The 26,720-nt window shown below is 37.9% G+C and overlaps 2 protein-coding genes across 4 annotated transcripts in view; one reads left to right on the top strand and one right to left on the bottom strand.

The window, feature by feature from the left end:
- LOC106972226 (uncharacterized) overlaps positions 1 to 18,258 on the bottom strand; it is a 35,724-nt gene extending 17,466 nt beyond the window's left edge. The window contains exons 1-2 of the mRNA XM_053221894.1: positions 18,254 to 18,258; positions 16,894 to 17,207 (exon numbers count right to left, since the gene is read on the bottom strand). Coding sequence (XP_053077869.1) covers positions 16,894 to 17,207; positions 18,254 to 18,258 — 319 coding nt within the window. The remainder of the gene's footprint in view (positions 1 to 16,893; positions 17,208 to 18,253) is intronic.
- Positions 16,488 to 26,720, top strand: part of SLC9C1 (solute carrier family 9 member C1) — a 107,364-nt gene continuing 97,131 nt past the window's right edge. For 2 of the 3 annotated variants that reach the window (XM_053220847.1, XM_015069191.3), the window contains exon 1: positions 16,497 to 16,615. The gene's annotated coding sequence lies outside the window, so the exon portion shown is untranslated. Of the gene's footprint in view, positions 16,616 to 19,458; positions 20,021 to 26,720 lie in introns of all 3 variants that reach the window. The other variant, XM_053220846.1, reaches the window with a different exon arrangement.

The raw sequence follows: 26,720 nt of genomic DNA, 5'->3' as shown, positions 1-26,720 counted from the left end.
CAGGAATGCTCCCTCTCACCACTTCTTTCCAACACATACTGAAAGCTCTTCCTAATGCAATAAGGCAAGAAAAATAAATAAAAGGTATGCAGATTGGGAAGGAATACATAAAACTGTCTTTGTTCATAAATGACATGATCATCTATGTAGAAAAGCAAAAAGAAGCAACAAAGAAACTCCTGGAACTAATAAGCAATTATAGCAAAGTTGTAGGATCACACAATTAATATACAAAAGTCAATCGCTTTCCTGTATATCAACAATGAGCAAGTGGAACTTGAAATTAAAAACATAATACCATTTACATAAGCAGCTCCCAAATGAAATACTTAGTTATAAATCTAACAAAATAAGTACAAGATCTATATGAGGGAAATTATAAAACTTCGATGAGCAAATCAGGGAAGAACTAAATAAATGAGAAATATTCCATGTTCGTGAATAAGCAGACTCAATATTGTCAAGATATCAGTTCGTCCCAACCTGATCTGTAGATTCAATGCAATCCCAATTAAAATCTTAACAAGTTATTTACAGACATTGACAAACTGATTCTAAAGTTTATAAAGAGAAGTAGAAGACCCAGAATAGCCAACATAAAATGGAAGGACAACAAAGTTTGAGGGCTAACACTATTCAACTTAAAAACTTACTATAACTAGAGTAATCAATACTCTGTGGAATTGGCAAAAAAAAAAAAAAAAATAGATCAATGGAACAGAATAGAGAGTCCAGATATGGACTCACACACATAGAGTCAACTGATCTTTGGCAAAGGTGCAAAGAAATTCAACAGAGAAAGGAAAGCCCTTTTCTTATTTTATTTTTTTTATTACTTTTTTAATTAAACATTTTTAATGTTTATTTTTGAAAGAGAGCTTGTGCAAGCGGGGGAGGGGCAGAGAGAGAGAGGGAGACACAAAATCTGAAGCAGGCTCCAGGCTCTGAGCTGTCAGCACAGAGCCTGACACAGGACTCAAACTCATGAACCTCGAGATCATGACCTGAGCTGAAGTCGGACACTCAACCTACTGAGCCACCCAGGTACCCCAAGGATGGCCTTTTTGACAAATGATGCTGCTGGGACAGTTGGGTGTCTGATTAGTTTCCTAGGGCTGCCATAACAAAGTACCACAAACTTCATGACTTGAAACAATAGAAATCTATTTTTCACAGATCTAGAGATCTGAAGTCCTAAATCAAGGTGTTTGGGATTCAGGGTTCACCCTAACCCAACGTGATTTCTTCCTGAAATCACCTTAATTGTATCTGCAAAGACCTTTTTTCCAAATAAGATCATATTCTATGTTCCAGATAGACAAGAATGGGGGTGGGAGCACTATTCAACCCACTACAACAGGCATATGCTAAAAAAAATGAAGATAAACACCTAACTAACAAAAATTAACTCAATATGGATTATAGACCTAAATGAAAAATACAAAACTATAAAACTTGGAAGAAAACACAGGAGAAAATCTAGGTGACCCTGTGTTTGGTGATAAGTTATTAGATATAATACCAGAAGTATGATTCATGAATGAAAAAAAAATTGATGTTATACTTTATTATAATTAAAGACCTTTGCTTTGTGAAAGACAAAGTAAAGACAATATGACAACAAGCCACAGACTGCAAGAAAGTATTTGTAAAACACATACTTTGTCATAGTTCATTCAGGCTGTTAAAATTAAATACTACAGATTGGGTAGTTTATAAACAACAGAAATTTGTTTCTCACAGTTCTGGAGGTTGGAAATCCAAGATCAAGGGGGCAGCATGGTTGAGAAAGGGCTCTCTTCTGGGTCATAGAATTCTTGTTGTGTCCTCACATGGTGGAAGGAACTAGGAAATTCTGTGGATTTTTATAATCTAATCCCATTTATGAGAGCTCCACACTCATGAGCTAATCACTTCCCAAAGGCCCCACCTACTCATACCATAACCGTTGAGTGTTAAAATTTTAACATATGAATTTTGAGGGGTCATAAAGATTCAGGCCATAGCAGACTTGTATCCAAATATACAAAAAAAAAAAAATATGAAAACAAACAATACAATGTAAAAATAGGCAAAAAATCCAAATGGACACCTCACCAAAAAAAGATATATAATTAGCAAATAAGCACATGAAAGGATGCACAAAATTTCTTGTTGTTAGAAAATTGCCAATTAAAATAATAATGAGCTTCCATGACACACCTATTAGAATGGCTAATATTTAAAATATATATATACAATACTAAACGTCGGTGAGGGTATGGAGCAGCAGGAATTCTCATTCATTGTTGATTGGAATGCAAAATGATAGAGCCACTTTGGAAGAGAGCTGGCAGTTTCTTAACAAACCTACACATATTCTTACCATGGGATCCAGCGCTTGTGCTCTTAGGTATTCACCCAGCTGATTTGAAAAGTTATATCTACATAAAAATCTACAGGTAAATGTTTAGAGCAGCATATTCATCATCACCAAAAACTGAAAGCACCAATATGACTTCAATAGGTAAGTGAGTAAACTGTAGTATCTATACAACAGAATATGATCCAGCGATAAAAAGAAACGAACTATCAAATCGTGCACACACATACAAACCATGGATAAATATGGAATACATATTGCTAAGTGAAAGAATCCAAACTAAGAAGACTACACACTGTGTGATTCCAAGTATGTACCATTTTGGAAAAGGTAAAACCATAGAGACAGTAGAAATATCAGTGGTGTCCAGGGGTTCAGGAGTAGCCAGGAGAGTTGAACAGGTGAGACACAGGGGATTTTTAGGGCAATGAAACTATTCTGTATGATACTGTAATGGTTGCTAAGTGACCTTACACATTTGTCAAAATGTATAGAGATTTATAGCACATAAAGTGAATCTTCAAGTACACAATTTAAGAAATTATTGGGGCACCTGGGTAGCTCGCTCTGTTGGTTAATCTTCCAACCCTTGATATTGGCTCAGGTCAGTATCTCATGGTTTGTGAGATCAAGCCCCTTGGGCTCTGCGCTGACAGGACAGTGCAGAGCCTGCTTGGGATTCTCTCTCTGCCCCTCTCTTACTTGCACATGTGCTGTCTCTCAAAATAAATAAACATTTAAGAAAAAAAATTATTTAGGAGACAGAGGTTGCCAAGGAGTGCAGTCTGAAACCTGAAAATCTAACTGTATTACAAATGTTTCCTATGTAGACATAAGAGTTCATAGTATGTACACTTGATATGACATAATTAAAATAGCATTTTACCTCTGTGGCCTTCCTCCTCTAAACCTGTAAGGCACTCTAGTCATGAGAAAAATATCAGACAAATTCTGATAGAGGGTAATTCTACAACATACTTGAGCAGTCCCCTCAAACAGTCAATGTCATAAAAAATATGGAAATTCTGAGATAACGGTCAGTTAAGAGAAGCTTAAGGAGACAACACAAAGAAATGTAATGGGATAACCAGGGTGGTATCCTTAAAAAAAAAAAAAAGGTTAAAAATCAAGAAATGTGAATAAACTGTGGACTTTAGTTATGAAAAATACATAAAATGTAATTTGTTAATTAGAACAAATGTACCATACTGACATAAGATGTTAATAGTAGGGAAAGCCGGGTAAGGGATATATGGGAACATTGTACTATTTTCTCAGTTTTTCTGTAAGCCTAAAACTGTTCTAAAAAATAAAGTCTTTTTAAGGAATCAATTATATTTCTATATATCTTCAATAAGTAAATGGAAAAAAATTAAAAATACCATATAAAATAGCTTCCCAAGTAAAAAAGAAAGAAATATATAGTAATAAAAACCTATTGGACGATATATAAGACCTCTTTACTGAAATATGCAAAATAACATCTAAAAAAAATAAAGAAGACTTAAATAAATGGAAAGATACATCATACTGTAAATAAGGAAAAAAATAATGATGTTAATTCTTTTCAAGCTAATTTTTAGACTCAATGCAACTCTAATAAAATTTAAAGCAGTTTTTAAAAAAGATTTTTTAATGTTTAGTTATTTTTGAGAAAGAGAGAGAGAGAGAGAGAGACAGACAAGTGTGAGCAGGGGAGGGACAGAGAGAGGGAGACATAGAATCTGAAGCAGACTCTAGGCTCAGAGCTGTCAGCAAAGGCTCTGAGCACGTGGGGCTTGAACCCAAAAACTGCGAGATCATGTCCTGAGTTGAAGTTGGACACTTAACTGACTGAGCCACCCAGATGCCCCCAAGCAGTTTTTTTTTTTTTTTAATTCTGCATTTGACAAGCTGAGTCTAAAAAAGCCAAGGGCATAAACAAGACCTACTATCTGAATGTAAAGCTAAAGTAATACAATGTTATTTTTATTCAAGAATAAGGAAATGGATGAAACACAATGAAGTAGAGTCAGAAACAGTCCCACACATATATGTGCATCTGATATATATCACAAATGGAACAGACAGTGCATAGATTTGGGAAAAAGATTATCTTCCCAATAAATAATGATGTGTAAATTAGATATCCATATGGAAAAATTATATATTGGCTCTCATCTAAGACTAAAGACAAAAATCTATTCCAAATGCATTGACTCCCATCTAAAAGTAGAAACAAAAATCCATTTCAAATGCATTAAATATGTAAATGTGAAAATAAAACACTGCTTTACAAATAAAGTATTATAGAACATCTACTTGGCTGGAGTAGCCGATTTCTTAAGTAGGGCATACATCAACAGTTATATGATGCTTTATTCCTTTTTTAGAAATATGAAATTATAACAAATTAGAAGTGAGTGATTGATCTATTTTAATATTAATTAACTGCAGTCTATCAAAAGCTACATATTCAGCAGTAAAAAGGCAACCCATAAAGTAAGAGAAGATACTTGCTATATGTATATATATATATATATGAGTAAGGATTTGTATTCTACAAAGCAATAAGACAAAGACAGGCAACTCTATAGAAAATGGAGCAAAATATATGACTATGCACGTCATAAAAGAGAATGTTTAAATGGCCAATAGACAAGATGCTCAACTTCTTTAGTCATCAAGGAAATGCAAATTAAAACCTGGACTATACATGACTAGAATGACTAGCTTGAAAGACAGACAATACCAAATTTAGTGAAAATATGTAAAAAACCCAATGCATACTTTGATGGGAGTGGAAACTGGAAAACCTTTTGGCTTCATGGTCGATGGTACTGTAACAATGTTGTATGGACAAATAGTAGCTACACTTGTGGTGAGCATAGCATAATATCTAGACTTATCACATCGCCATGTTGTACCCCTGAAATTAATGTAGCATTGTGTATCAACTATATTTTAATTAAAAAAATGTGGAACATAGGCATATCCTGTGATCAGAAAATCTACTCCTAGGTATATATCTAACAGAAATGCCTACTTATATTCTTCAAAACACACGTACATAAATGTTCATAGAGGCATGATTTCTAAAAGTCAAAACAGAAATTACCCAAATGCAAATCAACAGTAGAATTGATAAATAAGTTATGGTATTTACACAATGGGATTTAATAAACTGCAATGAGATTTAATAAATTACATCTACTCTCAACAATACGGATAAAACTCACCAATGTATTGTTGAGCCAAAGAAATTAAACACAAATGAATAAATGCTAAATGATTATGTTTCTATATATATAATATATATAACATATATATTTATAACATATAAATTAACATAATCAATATATGTATTATATATCAACAACAGATAAAATGAATCTATGGTGTAAGAAATTTGGATAGTGGCATTTGTAGGAAAGAAAGGAAGGGGGCATGAATAAAGCTTTGGGATGCTGTTAATGTTCTGTTCTTGATCTTTGCTAGATATGTTGGTCTAATCATTAAAAAAATTAATCAAACTGCATACTTATGTTTATACACATTCCTGTATGTCTGCCTTACTTAAATGCAAAGGTTAAAAAAAAACCTCATGTACCTTACTCCACTTACCTCAGACTATATCTGGTTTTTGTTCACTTCTCTTGGCTTTTATATTCAAATTATAAACAAATTTTTTTGCAAATATTTTTCAAAAATTCATTGGTCTGCAACTATACTTAGCATTGGAGAATATTTAAATACATAGAACATGTTTGTTTTATAAAGAGTATTTCATTTGCGAACAAGAGAGCTGTAATGATGTCTTACCTGTGCTAATTTCAAGAAGTAAGGTTTTAGAGCAATCATTTACTTTGCCGAGCCTCAGTTTTTTCATCTGAAAAATGAGCTTAAGATACCTGATTTACAGCGTATTGTGAGTATCCGAAAAGAATATGTAAATATAACGACAGTTCTAAATCACCAAGATATTTCAGGTATCATGGGTGATGTAGTCCACGTCCCCAAACAAAGACCCCTAACAGATTTCCCTCACTATCTGAAACTAGTGTGTTCCTATAAAACCTTTCATAAACCGAAATGGCTTAAAGTGTAGAGTGGTTCCCTGCTTTCTGAAAGTCGCAGTTCCACCATTTTGCTTTTAGGAAGAACCTACATTAGCACAGGAGGGCTTTTTTGTAAAAGCAAAGTCCTCTTCAATTTTTTTTTTTTAGCTAGCGACAACAGGTACTAATGCAGATCCTTCAGAAAAGCAAAGTGATGTGATATGAACCTTCAGAAAGCAGGGGACACCTATAATACCCAATGAAAGTCTGAAGGGAACAAATAAGCTATCACTATTACTGTAACAATTTCTCTAATTGTGCTTGCCACATCTCTTTATCATTATTTGCCCACAGGCTGTCTGCCCTACTGGATTTTGAGTTATCTGATATCAGAACCAGTGTTCTCCATTTTGTAGTTTAGATGATTAAGTTAAGAAGTAACATGGGACATATTGGTTTCCTCTTCTGTCACATCATTTTGTTCTCAGCATATGTCACTCCTCATTCAACTTTTGATTGGATTATCTAATTGAATTTAAATGATACTTCTTGAGGAAAAAAACTCCCTAACTGGAAGTAATCATGATTTATTTTCTCAACTGAATTCCTACAGAACATTAGTTATTGCCCTTACTATGAACCCAAGAGATTTAAGATGGAATTGAGTTAAATATCTTTAACCAAATAATTTTAATGACTAGAAAATATTAGTACCTGAATATTTAGTAAATCCCTAACATCTCAGGAGTACTTCAGTTTGTAATGATAAGCAAACCCATGAAGGAAACAATGAACAAATTTGACAATATAAAAATGATAAACCTTTTAGTGACCAAAGAGAGCCTCAAAACAAGTCAGATTCAGACTTAAAAGGCAAATGGGCTGCAGGAAATACTGCATAACTAGCTAACTAACTGACGGACTAACTAACTAACTTGCAGAGAGCCCATTTGCTTCCAGCAGGTTTGTGGCCTCTAATCTGAACTACTCGGGCTTACTTCAGAAGCAAGGCTTCCTTAATACCTTTCTTTCATTCTCTGCTTACTAAGTAACTGTTTCAATATGCTCATCTTAAAACTGCTAGTTGCCAACAACCTGGATAGCTACATGGTTAACATGCAGACCCAAACATAATGCTCTGCTCCCCTAACTTTATAAAAGTGAAAAGACTCCATCCTGGTATTTATTTACCATTCATTTCCAGCCACAAAACAATTGCGAGAAAAGGTGAAGAGTTACCTGATCCTTGTGCCCAGATGGAAAGCAAGAGGGGCTGGAGAATGAGGTAGAGTGGAAAGCCCATGAAATTTGATGATAAAACCATCACTAACATGTGGAGTGTTTTATTCTCTAACAACTTTCACATGAAAATGGCAATATCTTCCGATATATCCGCCAAAATCTGTTACTCATTAACCACTTGCTCAGAAAGTCCGTTAAGACTTTCCTAATCCTGTGGCATTTCGACTTCCTTCTCTGCCTAGGCTCCAAATTTGCTAGAATCTCAGGTCTATATAATTTTTGTCACCGTATGTGCGTGCTATTCTGCAGCTGTCGCAGGATTCATGCACAGGTTCTGAAAACCTACCTGCTAACTTGCAAGAAAATTTCGTGAGTCCTTCTTTGGGGCCTGCTACTAACTTTTCCCAGTCTTTCATGTCCTGTTATTTATGTACAAAATAAAATTCAAACTAGTTTCTCCACAAGGAGTGAGGTCAAGTGAAAAGACCTCTCTCCACAGAGGTATGCTAGGTTTCTAAAAATCATTCCTCTTGGCATCTACATCCCCACGATCACCTCCTCAAATTGGAATAGGAAATTTAAAAAAAAATAAGTTTTAAGTAAAATCATCAAATAGTTTCAAATTATACACACTGTATTAAAATTATAAAAAAAAAACAGACACTGATCACTTTCATCTTTCTATAAACTCCTCCTCTACATAGTATTTTAAATAGAGGGAAAGGGGCACCTGGTGGCTCAGTCAGTTAAGCATCAGAGTCTTGGTTTTGTCTCAGGTCACGATCTCATGGTTCATGGGTTCGAGCCCCACATCAGGCTCCACGCTGGCAGCACAGAGCCTGCTTGGGGTTCTCTGTCTCCCTCTCTGTCCCTCCCCTGCTTGAGCTTTCTCTCACTCTCTCAAAATAAATAAATAAACATTTTTTAAACAAATAAATAAGTAAATAAGTAAACAAAGGGAAAGCCCTCCCTGCCTGATGCTTTGGGTTTGTGTTTTCCTCCTTTAAATTCCAACCCAGCCACTTACTTGTCCCTTGGCATTTTATGTTCACAAACTCATACAAGATTCCCCAGAATGTCTTTCTCCTGCTAGGATTGTGGAAAAGTAGTGCTCACTCACTACCACCTCCCAGCATACTTTATTAATGAACATTTGAAAGTAAGAATTTTTTTTCCCTCCTGTAATTCTATCATTGATGGCTTCATTTGGTTCAATGTAATTTTTGATTTCCCTTGATTTCCTTTTCGACTCAAGGATAATTAAAGTGTTTTTTTTTTCTTAATGTTTTCTGTGTTTCTTAACGTTTTCTGTTATTTTTCTATTATTGATTTGTGTCTCATTCTATGTGATCAGGGAATATATCCTCTTTTTATGAGGTTTGTTTTATGCCAGGATATGGTTGATCTTGGTATATGTTCCATAGGCACTTGAAAAAAAAACCCATATTTTTTTTTTGTATTTTGCTGTTATGAGGTGGCATGTCCTATACATATTAATTGGATCTTGTTGTTGGATAGTGTTGTTGAATTCTTCTATGTACTTGCTGATTTTCTGTTTCGTTGTTCACTTAGGCTTTTTTTGTTTATTTGTTTTTGCTGTCCTATCAATTTTTGAGACAGAGGGAGTTGAAGTCCTCAACTATAATTGTGGATGTGTCTATTGCTCCTTTCAGTTCTATCAGTTTTACTCAACATATTTTGCAGTACTGTTGTTTTGTGAATACACATTTAGGAATGTTATATCTTCTTGGTATATTGACCAATTCACCTTCATGTGTTTTTTCTTTCTGTCTCTGGTAGGTTATTTTGTTGTTGTTCTGAAGCATATTTAATACAGCTGATCCTGCTTCCTCTTAATTACTTTGCAGAGTATATCTTTTTCCCTAAGTTTATTCCAACCTACCTATATTTCTATAATTGAAGTGAGTCTCTTGTAGGTAGCATATAGCTGGGTCATTTTTTTTTTTTTTAACCCGTTCTACCAATCTCAATCCTTTGGTATCTATAGATCATTTACATATCATTTTTATATTTTTTAAGACTTAAGTTTTCCATTTTATTTTTTAATATTCTGTTTGTTCTGTTTCCCCCTCTATTTTGCTTTTCTGCCTTTTTGTAGGATACTTGAACACTTTTTATAATTTCATCTTATCTATGGTGTTTTGAGTATACCTTCTTTATAGCTTTATTAATAGTTATTCTAAATATTACATTATATATATGTATGTGTATATATGTATAATGTAATGCATGAGATGTATTTGGGTTTATGTGTGTGTGTGTGTGTGTGTGTGCGCGCGTGTGTGTGTACAGTTTATCACTGTTCACAGGTGTCAACACTTTACCAATTCTAGTGAGGTGTAGAAAGCTGACCTCTCTTTGCATTCCTTTATCCTCCTCTATTAACGATGTGGTTTTTTTTCCCATTGCCTCTACCTACATTGAGATCCACATTTGACAGTGTCACAGTTTTGCTTCAATCATCAAATGTAATTCATAAAACTCTAAAGGAGAAAGAAAGTCTTTTGTATTTACCCATAAGTTTGCTTACATATTCTTTCTTACTTGCTGATGTTCCAAGATTTCTTATTTTATTATATTTTTTCTGCTTAGAGAACTTCCTATAGTCATTCGTTTAGGGGTCGTTTAGGGTGACAAATTGTCGGTTTTCCTTCATCTGCTAGTCTTGCTTTCTCTTTCATTTGTGGAGAATATTTTCCCCTGGAGATAGCTATAGGAGTCATAAGTTCATTATTTTTTAGTACTTGAAAATGATATGCAACTTCTTTCTGGCCTCCAAGGTTTATAATAAAACTTCTGCTATTATTTGACTAGTCTCCCCCCCCCCCCATAAGTAATACATCACTTCTCTACAACAGCTTTCAAGACTTTTTTCTTCATCTTTAGCTTTCTGAAGTTTAACTTGTGTCTTGGCATGGATTTATTTGGATTTATCCTGTTTGGAGTTAACTCTTCTTCTTGATCCTGTAGGTCTGTCTTTTTCCAAATTTGGGAAACTTTCAATCATTATTTCTTTGAATATTTTTTCTGTACCACCCTTTTTATCCTCTCCTTATGGAATTCTAAAGACCCAAATGTTAGTTAGATCTTTTGTTTTAGTCTGACATGTTCCTGAAGGTGTGTTCATTTTTTTTTTTCAGTGAATTTTTTTCTGTGTTTTTCAGAATTGGTCATTTCTATTGTTCTCTCCTCAAGTTCAATGACTCTTTCCCTTGTCTTCTCCATTCTGCTATTGAGCCCATTTGTTGTTTTTTAATTTTTTTCATTTGCTATATCTTATTTTTGAAATTCCCATTTAATTTTTCTTTATATCACCTTTTTGTTTTTCTGCAACTTTTTATTTCTTTGCCCAGAGTTCATATTTTTTTCATTAGTCTTAATTGTACTTATAACCACTCACTGAAGTATTTTTATAATGGTTATGTTAAATTCTATTCGGGTAATACTAAAATTTGTGTCGTGTTGGATTTGGCAACTGTTTACTGTCTAAGTTTGAATCCATCTTGAGTCTTGGAGCACAATGGATTTTTTAAAAAATATAATTTATTGTCAAATTGGTTTCCATACAACACCCAGTGCTCATCCCAACAGGTCCCCTCCTCATTGCCCATCACCTACTTTCCCCTCTTCCCCACCCCCATCAACCCTCAGTTTGTTCTCAGTATCCAAGAGTCTTTTATAGTTTGCCTCCCTTCCTCTCTGTAACTTTTTTTCCCCTTCCCCTCCCCATGGTCTTCTTTTAAGTTTCTCAGGATCCACATATGAGTGAAAACAGATGGTATCTTTCTCTGACTGACTTATTTCACTTAGCATAATACCCTCCACGTTGCTGCAAGTGGCCAGATTTCATTCTTTCTTGTTGCCAAGTAGTATTCCATTGTGTACATAAACGACATCTTCTTTATCCATTTGTCAGTTGATAGACATTTAAGCTCTTTCCATAATTTGGCTATTGTTGAAAGTGCTGCTACAAACATTGGGGTACATGTGCCCCTATGCATCAGCACTCCTGTATCCCTTGGGTAAATTCCTAGCAGTGCTATTGCTGGGTCATAGGGTAGTTCTATTTTTAATTTTTTGAGGCACCTTCACACTGTTTTCCAGGGCAGCTGCACCAGTTTGCATTCCCACCAACAGTGCAAGAGGGTTCTTGTTTCTCCACATCCTCGCCAGCATCTATAGTCTCCTGATTTGTTCATTTTAACCACTCTGACCAGCATGAGGTGGTTGCTCAGTGTGGTTTTGATTTGTCACAATGGATAATTTTTAACTGACAACTGAACATTGTGAATATTATAAGACTGGACCATATTTAAATCCCATGTTTTAGCAGGCCTTCGCTAACACTGCTCTAGCAAAAGTGAGGATACTATCTTGTTACTGGCAGGGTAGAATGGAAGCTCAAGTTCTATACTCAGTCTTCATTAACACAGAGCTAGGGAAAATTGTCTCTTTATTGCTAAGAAGTAGTAATGGCACCCTTCTTCTTGGTGTTCCTCCACTTATACCATGAGAAGTAACCTTTTTATAGCTGAATGGTGATGAATGTCCAAACTTTCTATTTGTCCTCCTCTGACATCACCCCAGTAAGGAGGACAAGGGGTACCTGATTTGACTGGTTGGGAGTGGAAGTCCAGGCTCCAATATGGTCTCCATGGAGTCATGGGGGCCCGAGGCACCTCTTTACTGCAAGGTGGGTATACAATTCCTAGCTCCCACTAGACCTTTTCTGATGCTACCCTCTTCTGTAGGGATGGGAGTGGGGGCAGGTTTCTGGCACCATGTGAGGTCTGGCATGGGTCAAGTCTAGGCTTTCCACTCCGCTCTTGCTGGTGTGTGTATTTGTTTGTGTGTGAGGGAGGGGATGGCTCAAGTTTCCCTGTGGAGTTTGGCTGGAGTAAAGCAGTTATTGGTAAACATTTTCTGTCTTGTTAGATTATCCGTTCCTGGCCACATGGCTAGAAAGAACAGGATTTTTTTTTTTTTGAAGTCTTTTAAAAATCTGTACTTACTGGCATTTCCATTTTTCCAGCTTCTGTAGTACCCAGTCCGAGATAAAATGAAGCAAAAAGAAAACCCAAGGAACTCATCTCAGTGCAGCTATTCAAGTCTCAAGGCTGGCCTTCCTTTCCTTCATCTTTAAGATTCTTTCTCATGTTTGTTTTATATATAATGTCCAGGGCTTTTAGCTGTACTTACTGGGAGGGATAGGAAAACGTACACAGACTCTATCTTTGGGATATGGAAATCCCACATAATTCAACTTTTAACAATAGGCAAGAGACTTAAACAGGCACTTCATAAACAAGAACATTCAAGTGGTCAAAAAACACATGAAAAGATAAGTGCTCAACATTGTCATTCATCAGTTAAATGAAAATGAAATATACAAATACAATAATACCAAACATCCAAAAGAATAACTAACATTTTTTTTAGAAGATTGTCAATCCCAAGTGTTGGCAAGACTGGTGAGAGTTTAGGGGCTTGGGTGGTTCAGTTGGTTGAGTGTCTTGACTTCAGCTTGGGCCATGATGTCACAGTTTGGTTCGTAAATTCAAGCCCAGCATCGGGCTCATTTCTGTCAGTGCAGAGCCCACTTCGGATCCTCTGTGCCCCCATCCATCCCTCTCCTTCTCAGTCTCTCTCTCTCTCTCTCATTCTTTAAATAAATAAATAAATAAATAAATAAATAAACATTAAAAAAAAAAGAGTGGTGAGAGTTTAAATTGGCACCATCATCTTGGCAGTTATCTGCCACAGTTGTATCTTGCATGCCCTTTGACTTGGGTGTATATACCTAGGAGTTAATATATATTAGATATATACACCCAAGGTGTATATACCTAGGTATATACACCCAAGAGAAATAAATTAATATGCCCACCAAAAGACATATGCAAAAATGTGATAGAAGCCTTATTTGTGGCAGCCAAAACTCAAAACAATTCAAATGGTATCAATTCTAAAAAAGATAAGTAAATTATAGTACTCTTCATAAGATTAGATACCATGCAGCACTAAAACAGAAAGAAGAAAACTATGTCATGGATGAATCTCACAAAATAATAATGAATGGAGGCAATCAGGGGCAAAAGAATACATATTATGTTTATAGAAAATGTAAGAATAGGCAAAATATTAAAGGGTAATACAAATCCAATAAAGGTAATTCTGGGAAAGGGATACTGACTGGGAAGAAGTACAGGAAATATTCTAGATTGTTGAAAATACTCTGCATCTTTCTATGGGCTGTAGTTTCACGGGTTGATATATATGTGAAAATTAAAAGTTGTGAAACTAATATATGTTCATGTGTGTGTATGTGTACCTGCTAAAACTTAACCAAAAAAAATATTTTAAAGATTTTCTTCCATTTCACTTTTTAATACATTCTAATGGCCATCCATTGAACATCCGTGGAATCCAGAATCATTGATCTCTTGAGATTTCTTTTTTTAACTACATTCCTCAGCTTCCTGGTCTATCCTTATCCCCATTGTATTTACTATTTAGCTTCCTCAAGAAAAAGACAATCTTCTACCTGTCTATCAAGACCAATGATATTATTCCACTGCCCACTACAGTAAACTATGGAGAGTGTCCCAAACACATCATAGTATTTCACAAAAGTCCATGTATACGTAACCTTAGTTTATCTATCAAAATCTGCTAAGACATTACCTTGTTTGTGCCAACCTCTAATTCTAAACAACAAAACAAAACAAAAAAAGTTCATTATTTCCTTGCATGAATAATTGCTGGTCTGCAAACTGGGGAGCTTCCAGAGTGAACTCTGAAACGGGCCCCTGTATTTGGAGAGCAAGGAGAGATTGAAAATAGAGGCAGCCAGTCCAGATTCGTAGGCAGCAGGTTTAATAAGCAGACAACTTACTTACAAGGCTTTCTTAGGCAGTTGCAAGATACATAGATCTCTGTACCCACCTGCCAGAGTCCTAAAAGTTTACACAGAGGGCTCACCTGGGTTCTGTCATACATACTGTTCAGGTAGTCTTAACACACATTACTCTCTTCAGGCTGCATCCTTACAAATGGCTCCTACTGTGGGAACAGCGGGCAGAATGTATATTCCAAGGACAGGGGAGGGAGTGAGGAGCCTGGGTCCAGCTTAAGGGTTAACCAGTGGCCATATCCTCTCAATGACCTCCTTCAACAATGATTAACATAACTGCTTTTATGTTATACATACTGACAGGAGAAAAAGAACAAAGGTTGGGCTTTGCTGCAGCTCCAGGTCTCCAGGCAGGAGTCCTGAGCCTGAGGCATACAGATTACAATACTCCTAAAGGTCCCTCAAGGACTTCTTTAAAGCTACAGCTTTGCTCTTGTTAGTGTTACTTCCCTCTAAGAACCATAAACACTGCCCCCCCCAAGATATATATTAGCAATCAACTTTCAAACATATGACACACTAATACACATTTGATGAGTCTCATGACTAATGTTTTACTAGACAACAATAAAAGCGACCTTATCTTAACTATAGCTAGCCCTCCAAGCTCCTGGAGACCTTGCTTTTAACGTGCACAAATTCCTTAGAGACTTGTGCCATCTCTAACCCCCACTAACTAGAAAAGTACATAATCAGTCACTCCTCCAACCTCAGTGCAGCTCTTTCTGCCTACGGGTCCTGTCCCCAGGCTATCATAAAAGCAGCTTTTGCACCAAAAAGTGTCAAGAATTCTTTCTTGACCACTCATTAGTGGCCCCACATCACATTCTACACTATTGATAACTGTCTAGATCACTTATCTCTGTATTCTTGAAGGCTCCCATGTATATACAAATAATGCAGGTAAGGTGATTTTTATTTTGCCAGAGACCCACATTTCTTCACTAAACTCATCCATTCAACCAGTTCCTGCCTGTCTTAATAAGGCTCAAATTCTGTCTCCTTTGGAGAACCTTCACTGACTATCTCAGTCAAAAGTGATCATGACTTTGCTTCTACTGAATGATTATAGTACACAGGCTAGGCCACTCTTGTGGCGTTTACTAATGCACCAAAATAACTCTGAAGGGACATGTGTTAAACAAACAATTCATCAAGAATTAGAAGTAAACAGGTTTTAATACTGTCAAGGAAGAAGAATTCTCTCTGCCCTCCAAGGCCCTTCTAGCTGGAAAAAAATCAATCTTAATTGACTTTTAATCTGAGACAGATTAAGGAGAAAATCAAAACTAATTTCATATGTATAAGGAATCCATGCAGACATAGACATTCAAAGACAGGCAAAATGAAATATCCTGTCATCTTGAACTAAGGAGAGGGGGGTAGTGGGACTTCACAGTATAGGAATGCCGGCACCTGGGTAGTTCGGTCGGTTAAGTACACCTGACTTTGGCCCAGGTCATGATCTCAGGGCTTGTGAGTTCGAGCCCCTCCCCAACCCCCACCCCCCATCGGTCTCTATGCTGACAGCTCAGAGCCTGGAGCCTGCTTCAGATTCTGTATCTCCCTCTCTAATCTAGCAATCTGCCTCCTCTTACTTCAAAATCTCTACCACCCTGTTTTATCCAAGAAACCCACTTCTTCCAGAATTCTAGGAAAGCAGTGTCCATCGGCTCTTTGCCAGAAATCCATTGTTCCAAAACATTACATTAATATAGCAATAAATCCTTGGGGTTCCTTTTCACCTTTATTTATCTATTTATTATTATTTTAAAATAAACTTGGCCTTAAAACTTCAAAGTTCGCCTTGGTAGTGCAGGGGAAATGGTGCCGAGGAGCATCAGCTAGTGCGGGTCATCAGCCAATCAGGTCAGGAGCTATGACCTTGAAGCCAATGGGTGCAGACCAGGGGCGGGGCTTGGAACAAGTTAACTGCCACCGAGGTTGCGGTTGATTGTGGCTGTTCTGGAGTGAACGGAATATAGCTTGTCTCCACTTCTCATTTATCCCTCTGGGATACTCTTCCTGAGGCTCGGCACGGTGAGCTTCCCCTAATTTCCCTTTCAGGAAGCTGCCCTTTCCCTCCGGCGTTTCCCGCCTCAGCCTTACCTTAGAGGAGGAGCCAATGCTCCCGCGGTATTCCAGCTACCGGTTTCAGCCAGCCATTCCCTCCTCAAGTTTCCACCTTTCCCGTTTTCCCGCGGCAGCGAAATCAAGGCCAACAAGCTTCCCAGTTGGAATGGTTGCCCCTTGGCCCCTGCCCATATCATCCTCCATTGCCCATCACTCCTCCCGTATCATCCCTCCAGACTATTTACCTGGCTTGTGCTCGTTCCCTTTGCCTTGCTGGGGCACTGAGCGGAAAGCACCCTGATGCCGTCCGCGGTCGCTCTCCTCGGGTGCGTGGAGCTGAGCTGAGAGGGAGGAAGGACTCCCTGGGAGTGGGGAGGCATTAGGAGGGCGACGGAACGCCACCCCCCCCCCCCCCCCCAGAGTCCGTGAGTAAGAGGGCTGCTGTGTGGTGTGGCAGGACAGTTTACTGGAGCCAACCCCAGCGGTGCATCGCGTCTGTCGTGAACCATGGGGCCGGAGCTTGGCAGGTGTGAAGATAACTGGGATGCCACAGCGCCCTCTTCAGGATGCTCTTGTCAGCCAAGTCCTGGAAAGGGCGACTAAGAAGGAAGAAAGACTTCCCATTTTGGGGGGGGGGGGCCGGGGGTGGGGGGAGTCTGACTTACACTTTTCCATGACAAAGGGAATCTCTTAAGGCTGACTGTTGAGGACAAAGCTACAAGCCAGTTTTGAGAGAGCCTTCGTTAATGACCTCCACACACAAAGGTTTTTGTCGAATCCGTTAAAAAATTAATGTAGGAGACCTAGCTGGTAATTTCAAGACAAACCAGTATTTCTTCCGTGATGAGACACGGACTCATAAACTTCTCCAAAGCTGTCAAAAGTCGGTTTCATTAAGCTGAAGAAGAGTTTTAATTACATGCAAAATCTGTCTAGTCTCACTGCTACTTCTTTACCAGTGTCTTTTAAAATACTAAAAACTACAGGCATATTAACATTCACATGTTAACATAAAATGAGATCTCCCCTTCCGTGAGAGGTTTGTTAGGAAAATTTGGAGTATAGGTTGAAAAAGCCCAACTGAGTATTCACCACATATATACAGCCAGATAGTGAAATTATGTTGAACTCGATCCCTGAATTTCAAGGATAATTAAGATTTGGAGTAATTTTATTCTTTCCTGAAAGGAATTGATTAAGGTTAAATGTGTAAGCGCTTACTAAAGTTTTCAAATAAACAATTTTAAAAATGAGAAAAATGCTTATGGGAACATGTATCCCTACTTTTAGTTTGAAAAATAGACTTCTTAACTTTTAAATTCTGCAAACATGTAAGAATGTTTATGTTGCGAAAAATACTTTTCCTTTTTTGGTGAAGTTTGTTTGCTCCAAGATGTTTGGTTCTGGAGTAACAGTGGGCAAGTTAGTGGGTGACATTGATAACATTTCCTAAACAGTTTGATGTTAACTAAGAGCAAATATGATCCATCTATCACAGTGTTGTTCCCTAATGGCACGGACTTCTCCTAGGACAGTGCTTCTGAATAATGGCCACTCGTCAGAATCACTGGAAAGATTTTAAAGTTGCTAATACCTAGGCAAGACCTCATACCGATTAGATTAACCTCTGGGGGTGCCACCCATGCATCTGTATTTTTTTTTTTTTTAGAGAATTTATTCTTAAGTAATCTCTACACCCAATGTGGGACTCAAATTTATAACCCTGAGATCAAAAGTCTCATGCCTTACCAACTGAGCCAGCCGGGGACCCCTGCATCTGTATTTATAAAACTCTCTAAGTGATTCCAATGTGGAGCCAAGGTTAAGAATCTTTGTCTTAGAGGAACGGCTAACCTTGCTCTGCTCTAGCACTTATATGGTTATCAATATCCCCTGGTCTAAACTTCAGCTCTTGATATGTTAATGTAATGTTAGGGAATTTAGAAATTCTTTGAAGAAAAGCAAAAAATAGACAAATAAACAAAAAAGAAGTCCCTGACATCAGGGAACTAGTCTGATTTCAAAGCTAAGTGTCACTCAGTGTTACTACAAGCTGGCCTGTTGCTTTTACCCAGTCCATATTATTTGCCTGTTGGACACAAACAATCTCACAGAACATTAACATGATATGAGGTCATTCGAAACCATAATAAAGTGAAACAAAAAGTCACTGGGCAACCCATAGAATACCAAACATCCCCTCCCTTGGCTAAAATGAGTGCTGCTTCTTTACTTGTGACAGCTTTATCCTCATTCTATTCTGCCCTCCCCATAGAGATTTGTTAAGATACCCAGTCACGGAATTATCCTTGCTTTCTGACCCAATCAACCCCAAATCTATATAACACCCAATCCATAGTAAACTCTCACTTGCCTCCAGAATTACTCAACCACAGCCTAGATCCACAGTAATTTTAACATCCTTTTATTGAAACACCCCACATTTCCCCAGGCTGAATGTTATCCCAATTTGTCAATCCCACATGTGTTTCTGGTGGTCTTTGCCTGAAGGGCATTGATATTCTTTCTCACAAAACCCGACTCAAGAATATTAAAAAGAGAAGAGAGAGGAGGCCTAGATGGTGGGATAGCATGGAAATTCTCTGCTTTTTTCATCCCTGAAATTCAGCTAGATCAGCACCAAGCCATTTTTCACACCTAGAAAATTGATCTGAGGACTAACACAACAATCTGCATAACTTGAGTCACAGAACTTGGCTGGCATGTGGTGCAGAGAGGTGAACTGTAGGAGAGAGAAGCCATGGAGGGTATGGAGTTGGTTTTTTTTTTTTTTTTTTTTTTTTTTGCAGAGAGACGACAGATACAGCGGGGAGAATACAGGAAAAACACTATCCCAAAAGCATCTGCAGAGAAAGACAAAGGGTGGAAACACCCACAAGAAACTGAACAAGAAAGGGAGAAAGGAGAAGGGAGAGGGTTTCAATACCATTAGGACTCTAGAAACAGGGGAGCACAGAGTCAGAAACTCTGTAGTTCAATATGTAGTGGTGCTGTGATGGGAAAGGTGAATCCCCAAAAGCAGACAGCAAGGTCCAAGGGGTCCAAGAGCCACACAGGGAGAGAGAGTTCCCCTGCCAGGAGGACATTTGCAGCCTCCCCACAGGCAAAGGAGATCCCAGCAGAACCTGGATTACAGCCACATTTGCAGTGTTGGAACAAGGACACTAGGGTGCAGTGAAGCCTGGCACCAGATGTGTGTTATGATTTACCATAGTCCTAGAACTGTTACTGCTACACAATCACGAAAATTTTTTCTGGGGCAGGCTGGAACCCAGCCACAGTCTCTGAGTCTCTGCAGCAGTGAAGTCGCATGAGCATTTGGGGGGCAGGCCAGCATCCAGCCATTGCTCGGTGAGACCCTCCCCTGGAGGTCAGAGTGGGTTCAAGCCACCGGGCTGTCATATGTGAGATATAACATAAAGTGAGATAAAATTTGGGAGGGAGGTGCCACTTGGCAGGCTGATGTCTTGGTCATGAACAGTGTAGAAGCAGGGACTGGACAGAAGCTGGGGACAAAGGAGGGATGCTTGATTGCTGGTTGGCAAAAGCACAGAGTTCTGATGTTGCAGACTGGGAAGCTGGGTGATGCCATTTTCACCTGTCCTGCACATACACATATACATGTACACATGCCATACTGATCCACCCCAATAAGCTAAGCAGCACCACCTAGTGAAGAATGGAGCTGTTACACCAAGCCCCATCCAACTGAGCCAACCCAGCCCCAGAGGATGACCACAAGTCTCTCCTCCTGGTTAGTGTATGGATTATAAAGTGCTTCATAGTTTGACTTCCAGGGGAAACTGGATGTAATTTCATCTGGAACTCATTCTGTTCGCTGGTCCAACTATTCATTTTTTTCCTTATTTTTGGATACAGAAACATAATGGCAATAAGTTCATATCTTTCAGTACTCTGTCTAAATATCAATGGACTAAATTCTCCAATCAAAAGACACAGAGTAACAGAATGGATAAGAAAACAAGATCCATCTATATGCTATTTACAGGAGACCCATTTTAGACTGAAAGACACCTTCAGATTGAAAGTTAGGGGATGGAGAACCATCTGTCATGTTAATGGTTGCCAAAAGAAAGCCTGAGTAGCCATACTATATCAGACAATCTATATTTTAAAATAAGGACTATAACAAGAGAGGATGAAGGGCATTATAGCATAATTAAGGAACCTATCCACAAAGATCTAACAATTTTAAACACTTATGCCCCCAACATGGGGAACCCAAGTATATAAATCAATAATCACAAACATAAACTCATTAATAATGATATCATAATAGTAGGTGATTTCAACACCCCACTTATATCAATGGATAGACAATCTAAACAGAAAATCAACAAGGAAACAATGGCTTTGAATGACTCACTGGACCAGATGGAATTAACAGATATATTCAGAACATTTCATCCTAAAGCAGCGGAGTATACATTCTTCTCCAGTGCACATGGAATTTTCTCTAGAATAGCTCACATACTGGGTCACAAATCAGCCCTCAACAAGTACAAAATATCAAGATCATGCCATGCATATTTTCATAGCACAACACTATGAAATTCTAAATCAATCATAAGGAAAAAAATTGGAAAGACAACAAATGCTTAGAAACTAAAGAACATCCTACTAAAGAATCAATGGGTTAACCAAGAAGTTAAAGAGGAAATTACGAAGTACGTGGAAGCCAATGAAAATGATAACACCACAGCGCAAAAACTCTGGGATCCAGAAAAGGGGGTCATAAGAGGGAAGTATATAGCAATCCAAGCCTTCCTACAGAAGGAAGAGAGGTCTCAGATACACAACCTAATCTTAAACCTTACAGGCTGAAAAAGAAAGGGAAATAAAATGCAAAACCAACAGAAGACAGGAAATAATAAAGATTAGAGCAGAAATCAATGCTATTGAAATGAAAAAAACAGTAAAACAGATCAATGAAACTAAGAGCTGGTTCTTTGAAAGAATTAATAAAATTGATAATCCCCTAGCCAGTTTGATCAAAAAGAAAAAGGAAAAGGACCCAAATAATTAGAATCAAGAATGAAAAAGCAGAGATCACAATCAACCCTGAAGAAATACAAACAATAATAAGAGAATATTATGAGCAATTATATGCCAATAAAAAGGGCAATCTGGATGAAATGGACAAATTCCTAGAAACATATAAACTACCAAAACTGAAACAGAAAATTTTAACAGGCCCATAACCAGTAAAGAAATTGGATCAGTAATCAAAAGTCTCCCAAGAAACAAAAGTCTAGGGCCAGATGACTTTCCAGGGGAATTCTATGAAACGTTTAAAGAAGACTTAACACCTATTGTTTTGAAGCTGTTCCAAAAAATAGAAGTGGAAGGAAAACATCTAAACTCATTCTACAAGGTTAGCATTACCTTGATTCCAAAACCAGACAAAGACCCCACTAAAAAAGAGAACTACAGACCAGTTTTCCTGATAAACATGGATGCAAAAATTCTCAAAAAGAATGGAACCAGAAAAGACCTCAAATAGCCAAAGCAATCCTGAAACAGAAAACCAAAGCTAGAGGCATCACAATCCCAGACTTCAAGCTATATTACAAAGCTGTAATCATGAAGACAGTACCGGCTGTCTTGGTACTGGCACAAGTACCAAGCACAAAACAGTACCGGCACAAAAACAGACACTCAGACCAATGGAACAGAATAGAGAACCCAGAAATGGACCCACAAACATATGGCCAACCAATCTTTGACAAAGCAGGAAAGAATATCCAATGGAATAAAGACAGTCTCTTCAGTAAGTGGTGCTGGGAAAACTGGACATGCAGAAGAATGAACTTGGACCACTTTCTTACACCATACACAAAAATAAATTGAAAATGGATGAAAGACCTACATGTGAGTCAGGAAGCTATCAAAATCCTAGAGGAGAAAGCAGGGAAAAACCTCTTCGACCTTGGCCACAGCAACTTCTTACTCAACACGTCTCCAAAGGCAAGGGAAATAAAAGCAAAAATTAACTATTGGGACCTCATCAAGATAAAAAGCTTCTGCACAGTGAAGGAAACAGTCAGCCAAACTAAAGACAACCATCAGAATGGGAGAAGATATTTGCAAATGACATATCAGATAAAGGGTTAGTACCCAAAATCTATAAAGACCTTAGTAAACTCAACACTCAAAAAACAAATAATCCAGAGAAGCAATGGGCAAAAGACATGAATAGACACTTTTCCAAAGAAGATATCCAGATGGCTAACAGACTCGTGAAAAAATGCTCATCATCACTCATCATCAGGGAAATACAAATCAAAACCATGAGAAACCACCTCACCCAAGTCAAAATGGCTAACATTAACAACTCAGGCAAAAACAGATGTTGGTGAGGATGCAGAGAAAGGGGAAGAGTCTTGCACTGCTGGTGAGAATGCAAACTAGTGCAGCTACTCTGGAAAACAGTATGGAGATTCCTCAAAGGTTAAAAGTAGAACTACCCTATGACCCAGCAATTATACTACTAGGTATTTATCCAAAGGATACCAAAATGCTGATTCAAAGAGACACATACACCAATGTTTATAGCAGCACTATCAACAATAGCCAAATTACAGAAAGAGCCCAAATGTCCATCGACAGATGAATAGATAAAGAAGATGTGGTATATATACAATGGAATGCCACTTGGCAATCAAAAAGAATAAATCTTGCCATTTGCAACAACATGGATGGAACTGGAGGCTGTTATTCTAAGCAAAATTAGTCAGAGAAAGACAAATATCATATGATTTCACTCATACGTAAAATTTAAGATACAAAACAGATGGACATAAAAGAAGAGAAGCAAAAATAATATAAAAAAAGGAAGGGGACAAAACATAAGAGACTTTTAAATATAGAGAACAAACTGAGGGTTGCTGGAGAGGTTCTGGGTGGGGGTATGGCTAAATGGGCAAGGGGCATGAAGGAAGATACTTGTTGGGATGAACACTGGGTGTTATACGTAGGGGATGAATCACTGGATTCTACACCTGAAATCATTATTGCACTATATGCTAACTAACTTGATGTAAATTTATATATATATATATATATATATATATATATATATATATATATATAATATGCACACACTTTGATAATAAAAAATGAAAAGGAAAAATAACTTTAAATGAAAGAAAAGAATATTAAAAAGAAACTGGCTTTGAGAAAAAAAGTTGAGAAATTTTGCCTTTGAATTGGGTGAATCACAGTGGTTGCTAACCTTCACCACACATTAAAATGGAAGAACCCAGGCTGCAATTTAGACTGACTTAAATAGAAATCTCTGAGGAGAGTATCCAAGCCCCGGTATCATTATAACTCTGCAGGTGATGTCACATAAAAATAATAAATACGGAGAGTAGTTACACAGACTAGGGACCTATACGGATTGGAAAACTGAGGCCAACAGCGTTGAAGTAAGCTGCCGAGTCTTTCACCCTGCCAGCTGCAGCCCATCAGGCCTTTGCTTGCGGGCAGTCTGACTACAGCCAGCACTTTTACATTGGTGCTAATACGATATAACCTTTGAGAATGATGTTTACAAGGCTCTTTGATGCTAGTGATACAATACCAAGTGGAAAACAGCATAATAAATAAGAATGAACCCAACTGTGTAAATAAAACATACAAGAATCACTGGATTGCATGACTGTGGTTGACTTTTTGCTGATTTCTGAAATGTTTGTTTCCATATTTATTTCAAAAGCATTCATGATAAGCATGTATTCATTTATTTAGTTCCCCCCCAAATATTGTTTTTAGAATCATAAAAGGGGATATAATAAAAATCAGAAAAGGGCGTATAATAAACATAACATAAAAATAAGAAAAGGGCAATTCTATTACAAGATAGAATTGGAAGAATTCCCTGCATGAACTTTAAGATGCCCACCTAAAACTTTCCTTAGCATGGGAAGCAGATGAGATTAGCAGACCTGTAGCTATTATCTATTTCTTCAAAACAACACACATTTCAAGACACATCATGGCCCTTATGGGTCCTCTTCCATGAAGTAACAATGAGATAGAACATGTAACAACTTCCCTGTTTTAAATCCTTTTGGTTTCAACATTTTTCTTATGTACTTGTTGCTATATAAATATATAAAAGCAAGAGAAACCTGGCTTATCACTCCCAAATGAGATAAAAGAAGGCTATAATGGAATATTATATGGTCTATTAATTTCTGTCTTGCTAGAACAACAAAAGAGATCAGAATATTCTATTTTTAAAAGTTATTTTTTTAATGTTTATTTATTTTTGAGACTGAGGGAGACAGAGTGTGAGTGGGGGAGGGGCAGAGAGAGAGGGAGACACAGAATCTGAAGCAAGCTCCAGGCTCTGAGCTGTCAGCACAGAGCCCGATGCGAGGCTCTAGCCCAGGAACCGTGAGATAATGACCTGAGCCGAAGTTGGACTCTTAACCGACTGAGCTACCCAGGCGCCCCTAAAAGTTATTTATTTAAACTCAAGTTAGTTAACATACAGTGTAGTGGAGACTCTGGATCTAGAGTTCTTTCTTGTTTAGCAAGAAAGCGGGACACAGGAATAAAATGCGAGAGATTGCTAATGTCGGGAAGAAGACAAGAGCCCTGGTTAAAGGTCCTTGCTCCGTTTTTATTAGGATCAGAAGGCTTACAAACAAGGTGATGGACATACACAAAGGGACAATGAATCTGTGAACGTTAACTCATGGATGTAAGGAAAAGGAGGGTTTGAAGATACTCCGTGTTAGGGATTTGGGTCAATATAAAACAAAGTCCTGGCACAGGGCAGATGGTTGTTAACAGATGTGAGGTGCCATGTCTGTTTATCTTAGCCAGACTAGGGGATAAGACAGAGCATGTGACCTCAAGGTCAACAAGGCACCTTTCTTTTGTTAATTAGCTCCTCTCTGGGCAACTTTACCCTGCAGCGGCCTATAGCCCTATTTACCTGCTTATGTAATCTGCTCCTTCCTTCCGGTGAAAGCAGCTTTCTGCTATAATACTAAATTGGGGGGCGATTTCCACCCTGAATACCTAATCTTGTTTACCTCATATACCTTTGTTCTATATTGGGTATATTGGGGGCTTTGCCCCACCCTTTCTATACCTATTTACCTAATCTTGTTTACCCAAACTTGGGTGTGAGCATCCTGTGGCTTTGTAATTCTTTATGCCTTGTTAACCCATCAGTGTAGGCCCAGGGAATTCCTAAACTTATTCCCCACAGTGTAGTACTGGGTTCAAGAGTAGAATCCAGTGATACATCCCTTATATATAACACACAGTGCTCATCCCAACACGTGCCCTCAATGCCCATCTCCCAGTTAGCTCATCCCCCTGCCAACCTCCCATCTAGCAAACCTCAGCTTCTCGGTATTTAAGAGTCTCTTATGGTTTGCCTCCCTCTCTGTTTTTATCTTAGTTTTCCTTCCCTTCCCCCATGTTCATCTCATTTGTTTCTTAAATTCCACATATGAGTGAAGTCATATGATATTTGTCTTTCTCTGACTGACTTATTTCACTTAGCATAACACCCTCTGGTTCCATCCAGATAGTTGCAAATGGCAAGATTTCATTCCCTTTGATTGCCAAGTAATATTCCATTGTGCATATATACCACATCTTCTTTATCCATTCATCCATCGATGGACATTTGGGGTCTTTCCATACTTTGGCTATGGTTGATAGTGCTGCTATAAACATGGGGGTGCATGTGTCTTTTCGAAATAGCATACCTGTATCCCTTGGATAAATACCTAGTAGTGCAATTGCTGGGTTGTAGGGTAGCTCTATTTTTTACTTTTTGAGGAAACTTCATACTGTTTTCCAGAGTGGCTGCACCAGTTTGCATTCCCACCAACAGTGCAAAAGAGTTCCTCTTTCTCTACATCCTTGCCAACATCTTTGTTTCCTGTGTTGTTAATTTTATCAATTCAGACTGGTGTGAGGTGGTATCTTGTGGCTTTGATTTGTATTTCCCTGATGATGAGGGATGTTGAACATGTTTTCATCTGTATGTTAGCCATTT

Source organism: Acinonyx jubatus, chromosome C2 (genome assembly GCF_027475565.1).
Source record: "Acinonyx jubatus isolate Ajub_Pintada_27869175 chromosome C2, VMU_Ajub_asm_v1.0, whole genome shotgun sequence".
Lineage (NCBI taxonomy): Eukaryota > Metazoa > Chordata > Mammalia > Carnivora > Felidae > Acinonyx > Acinonyx jubatus.
This window is presented reverse-complemented; position numbering and strand designations above follow the sequence as displayed.